Source organism: Hyalella azteca, unplaced genomic scaffold, assembly GCF_000764305.2.
Source record: "Hyalella azteca isolate HAZT.00-mixed unplaced genomic scaffold, Hazt_2.0.2 contig1631, whole genome shotgun sequence".
NCBI classification, from domain to species: Eukaryota; Metazoa; Arthropoda; class Malacostraca; order Amphipoda; family Hyalellidae; genus Hyalella; species Hyalella azteca.
Genome location: NW_025931935.1, coordinates 24,078 through 30,077, shown reverse-complemented (window position 1 = coordinate 30,077; position 6,000 = coordinate 24,078). Strand labels below are relative to the sequence as shown.

The following is a 6,000-nucleotide window of genomic DNA, read 5'->3' as shown; positions in this document are numbered from 1 at the left end:
CAGATCATCACTCACTATCACAGATCATCACTCACTATCACAGATCATCACTCACTATCAGCCAGATCATCACTCACTATTTGCTAGATCATCACTCATTATCTGCTAGATCATCACTCACTATCAGCCAGATCAACACTCACTATCTGCCAGATCAGCCCTCACTATCTGCTAGATCATCACTCACTATCGCAGATCATCACTCACTATCTGCTAGATCATCACTCACTATCACAGATCATCACTCACTATCGCAGATCATCACTCACTATCAGCCAGATCATCACTCACTATCACAGATCATCACTCACTATCAGCCAGATCATCACTCACTATCAGCCAGATCATCACTCACTATCAGCCAGATCATCACTCACTATCTGCCAGATCATCACTCACTATCAGCCAGATCATCACTCACTATCTGCTAGATCATCACTCACTATCAGCCAGATCATCACTCACTATCACAGATCATCTCGAGGGACGGGACGAAGAACTCATCACAGACGATGGCGATGGCGACGAAGAGATAGATGGTGACGATGATGTGTATGATGACGCCGCCCCCTGCCCTCGTGTCCTGCCCCATCAGGGGGCGAGGGAACTGCTCGATGGCGGGCCGGGGACAAAACTCGCTGGCGTTCCCTGCTCGACAACGCGGGGTACAAGTATAGTATAGTGTAGTGTAGTGTAGTATAGTATAGTAGAGTAGTATAGTATAGTATAGTAGTATAGTATAGTATAGTAGAGTAGTATAGTATCTCCGGCAGGCATTGAAGAATAGGCCTGGATAGGCCTATATCGCCGATTCTTGTATTTTTCTTGTGTACAAACATCATTGGCATTGGGTTTTCAGGTTTCCGTTATCATTGTAGTGTTACAATGGGATCATTATTGGGTACAATAGGATTATTATTGGGTCACAGTAGAATCATTGTCGTATCGCAATATTATCGTGATTGTGTCACAATTAATAGGATCAGAATGCTGCCTTTTAGCCATCTTGGTGCGAGAAGAATCAACTCCATTATGTAGGTTCAAATGTAATACTCGTCAACTAAAGTTTACAGGATTACCAAATGGTTATTTGTTTCCTCGAGAAACACTTGTATAAATATGAAGTGAGGTAATTAATTAAAATTAATTATTAATGATCACCGCACTCACCTTTTGCAGACGGCGATCGGGTGCTGGGATCCGCCCCAGAGGTTGGGTTGACGCCTCGATTTTTTTCCTCCTTAATTGGACCTGCGGTTGAGAACAACAAATATTCCTAATTAACCTCCAGCATTCATGACAGTATTGTTAGGGCCAATGAAGATCATGGCAATGTAAACGTTTACATTAAATAAAACTCACAATTAAGTTCATGAAAGAAATAGTTAGATTCGTGAAACGTCTTCGATCAAAAAGTGAAGATAAAAGAGATATGAGAAAAAGATGCAGTAAAATTTTGCTTTGGAATAGAATTTAAACTGACATGAATGGTTAAATTCATTAACCTTTTTAAAAGCCAAATTCAGTCCTCGACCCACGACATAACTTTCGCCCGCGTTTGCCCTTTTCATTGTTTACACATGAAATGCATAGAAAAATACATATGAATGAAAGGCACGCACACATTATTCAATAGGTTTTAGTTAAATTGGTGCTTGTGAAATTGTTATTCATTGAATGAAGGACAGCAAAGAGATGAATAACGTACCTCGGTTTGCTGATGTTTCAGCTTCGTCTCGAGCTTCTTCGTCGCGGTCTCGTCCTGAGGTCTCCCTCGAGACACGTCTCTTGTGAGCCACTCTCTGACCAAGCCTCGACTGAGTGGCCAGTAAACTTCGGGTCTTAATTAGAGTGGCGGTGGGCAGCCACTCGTCGGAGTTGAGGGACGAAGGGTTGTTGACGTGGAAGACAACGTCGTCCTCGTCGTAGGCGACGATGCCAGGGTTCAGGGGCAGGCCATCGCTCAGGGCCGCGTCGTCGGGCTGCTCTTCGCTGTGCAGGTCCGCGAGACCGGACTCTGGCGAGACACAGAGACACAATGACACCACACACAATGACACGAGACACCATGACGCGAGATACCATGACGCGAGACACAATGACACGAGACACAATGACACGAGACACAATGACACGAGACACATGTTCGACCGAGGGCTGGTTCGACCCACGGCCTAGATACGGACGGCTTGAAGTGTTGAAGGCTACGTTCCGGAAGGCAGGAATCATGATGGTCCATTATATCCAGGGCAGTTGTGGTCATCGGCAGGCGACCCATTCTATTCGTGTATAATCCGCGCTGTCGGATTATTGACAAAATTCTATCACAAGTCAAGGTGTTGCTACTTGCTAGTAAATCAATAGTTTCCTATCGCTTCAGCAGACACTCTAAACTTGTGCGGAACTCCACTTACGACATCTCCGAGCAGGCGTACAGTTACGTTACGTATCTTCCCGCGCAAATGTTTTGATAATACCACCTCTAGAGTTACGTCATCAAGTCAGCACTTACGCCACTCGCAAGTCGATTTTGCGTGCTTACGAAGTTTTGATAATATGGCCCTCTGGAATTTAAATAAGTTCTATATCTTATATAAATTAATATATTTTCTAAAGAGGCCAGATAGTTTGTAGTATTGATTTTAAATAAGTTTCTTTGAGCTCCATTATTTTGTTCCAAGAATTTGTAAGCAGCGACGTTTTTCAACTATGCATTAATCTTTGATTTGAACTCACCATAAGTTGTGGTGTCATCCCGCCTCACGATGCGGGTCATCACACTCATCACGAAGAGGTAAGCCATCGACGCTACGATTACTTTTCCAAGTTTGGATCGTCGGGACTTAAGTCCCAGTCGGGACGCAAGTCCCAGTCTTGGAGGCTCCATCTTTACTGGGACCAGAAGCTCGAGGTCTCGAAAGCTTGGCTTCCAATAAAGCAAAAGCTTGTGGGGAGACAAGGGAACCCCGGGGGGAAATAACCGGGGTGGAAACCGAGTTTGGTTTCCAGAGAAGGTTTGAGAGCGAGAAAAAGTTTTAAAAAAGTAAGAAAGAGAGAAGAAAAGTGGAATAAATAGTTTAGAACTTGAGTGCGATTCTTACGAATGTTGTAACATGAACAGAGGCTGGTGTTGAAGAACTAGTAATATATAAAATATCTGTATGGTTTAAATAGTATTGAAGAGGGCTGAGTGGGTAAGGAATTTAAGCGTAGTTGTTCTTGGAAGAATCAAGATCACAGCACAGAGAAGGAATACTTTATAAGCTGAGGTCATAATACTTCATACTCAGTATATAGTGCACGACTCATGTCAATTGCTGCCCATTAGCAGATCAAGTCACTCAGCACATGAGTGACATATTCTTATTAAAGACTCAAACAATAGGAATGATCTATGTCTTCTAGGTGAATAAGATTTAAAATCGGAAAACCTGTAGTGTTCCTTGGTCTGGTCTGCAAATAAGAAAAACAGGCGTTAGTAGATGTTAGTATACGAGATCATAGATAAATCAAAAAATCATTGTCCTGTATTAGAGATTAAATAAGTCATAGTATTTTAGGAATTAAAGAAAGTGCCATGAAATATTCAACTCGTGTTGTCACAAGCATAAAGCAAATTTTGCTTTGAATAGATCGGAAATTCTTGAGATATCCTTGTCAATTGATAACTTCTACCACAATACTTCATGTGGAATAAATCTAAATTTGAGTTTCGCCTCGAAGATGAAACACTCAGCACGCGCTGAGTCTCGAAGACACTGACGAGCTAAAGGAAAATTTTCTGTGACTAAAAATAAGATTCATAGATTTTTTACTCATTTTTACTTTCATTTTAGTGCGAGAGAATGAATTTTAATTAATACAAGTATTCGAAAGGTTCCTTTCTCTGATACCACATTAATCTTCCTCCAGCGCGAATACTGTTTTAAAACAATCACGAAATTATTTTCAAATCTAATGCATGGTAAGCAGAAAACTCGACAAGTTAAAAAATGTTGTTGGAAATGGTGGATAGTTAAGAATCTGTTATTTTTTATGTGCTCCTCAACGAAATTCATTTCGGGTAAATTTATTCGAAGACTCAAAGTTTCTCAGTACAATTAATTCAGCATTATATTTTGGAAGTCTTTCGGAGTTACATAATTTCAGCATTTTACTTCTATTAAAATTATACTTACACAGCATCTGCCCTGATCAATTGGCCAGATAAACATGCATAATTCCTTGTGTACAGAGGAGCAACATCCAGGAATCTTTTAGATCTATTGAGGGAGCAAATAAGAGAGCGCGTGGTGGGCTTTCTTTGTGTGCGACACAAAAGAAAGAAAACACTCGGTCCTCATAGAGAAGTTTCCTATTGTTGGATGTGGCTGCTGCGGCAGGTTTCAGAACTCAATAGACCATTGACATCTTAACTCTAGCCTTGCCATGTCACCCTTAACTCAATTTGTGCAGCGAGAAATTTTGTATCATAAAATAAATGTCTAAGTTATTTCTTGGTATTAGCAACACGAGACTTGTCCTATCGTGGATAGCTGTTAGTCAATACCCACGCGCTGTTTCCTCTAGTCCATTCTTGGAAAAACTTTGCAATAAATTCTATTCGGCTTATCAAAATAGCTTGCTGTTTCTTGTTATAAAGTTAATGCAAAAATATTTTCGCTGTTGTTTGTATGGAATATCTGTTATCTTGGCCCCGGAATACCAGAACATTAAGTTACGCAACTGCAAATAAAAATTACAGCTAATTACTGGAGCCATTCACTCCGCTCACGTCTGGCGATTATTAAACGCCGTAAATTAATTACGGGCTCGTTATTATAAAAGAAAAAATCCCTAATTGAGATGCACTTAATTGTTTGCGACAGTAATTAAAAAAACCGTTCCGACAGAAAAATTCAACAAAGACTGAACGCCTTTAGTATCAACAATTATAGAAAAACTACAGTTCTGATTCAATGTCACACCCAATACAATAAAACTAAATGTCAAGAAGAAGAATTATTCACAGTAAACTATTCTCCGTTTCGTATGGCAGTCAAAATGTTTGCCTCCTCAAAGTTAAGCTTTTTGGTCGTTGAAGTTCAAAAGTTTGTTTTGCCATTTCATTGCCAGCAACTACCATCCGCCAGCAGTCGAGTCCAGCCGAGCGGAAAGCTCCCAATCATTGTCCAAGTTCCTAAAGCCTTAAATTTCTTGCTCAAGTTACGCATCCTTGGAGTCCTGCAGCGCCAGACTTGCCAGGAGGATCAGGCGTTGCAGCGATGATGACTTCGGCTTGAGCTGAAGTTTGATGGAAAACGTGCGAGCTGCGGTGCCACTTGGTATGGGAGCCACAGAGCCACTTCAATGAAGCCAGACAAGCCACAGTGCTCTTGAATGAAGCCAGGCAAGCAACAGAGCCACTTGTATATGAAGCCACACAAACCACTTGATGGAAGCCAGGCAAAGCAACAGTGCCTCTTGAATGAAGCCAGACAAGCCACAGAGCCACTTGAAATAAGCCAGACAAGCCACTTGATGGAAGCAAGGCAAGCCACAGTGCCACTTTAATGTAGCCAGACAAACCACTGTGCCACTTGGATGAAGTGAGACAAGCCAAAATACCACTTGAATGAAGCTAGACAAGCCACAGAGCCACTTGAATGAAGCCACGCAATGCGAAATTCACTACGATTCTTACGCCTAGAATTGAAACTGTCTTTGTGTTTTGTGTATCTATACAAACGTGGATAGCAGGAAAAAATGCAAGATTAAAATCAGCGTGGCAAAAGGATCCAAGCGTTAGAGGAGAGCGGATCGCTAATTTGTGCTCGCGATGCGCTTCCTGTCGCAAGTACGTAAATTGCATATAATACACCTGAATTTTAACTCATTTACTTACTGAATTATCTACAAGAATCGGGGTGTCCCTGAGAATAGATATTACTAAAGTAAAATGTACTTCGTGCAATAGAAGCAAGAGCCTGTATGTTGTTTCAAACAATATCATCTAAAAAT

The 6,000-nt window shown here is 41.2% G+C and overlaps 1 protein-coding gene across 1 annotated transcript in view; it reads right to left on the bottom strand.

The window, feature by feature from the left end:
* Window positions 1-6,000, bottom strand: part of LOC108667597 (probable sodium/potassium/calcium exchanger CG1090) — a 28,234-nt gene that overhangs the window by 10,456 nt on the left and 11,778 nt on the right. Inside the window, exons 2-5 of the mRNA XM_047883366.1 lie at window positions 2,737-3,453; window positions 1,709-2,017; window positions 1,171-1,251; window positions 466-648 (exon numbers count right to left, since the gene is read on the bottom strand). Coding sequence (XP_047739322.1) covers window positions 466-648; window positions 1,171-1,251; window positions 1,709-2,017; window positions 2,737-2,887 — 724 coding nt within the window. The 5' untranslated portion in view covers window positions 2,888-3,453. The remainder of the gene's footprint in view (window positions 1-465; window positions 649-1,170; window positions 1,252-1,708; window positions 2,018-2,736; window positions 3,454-6,000) is intronic.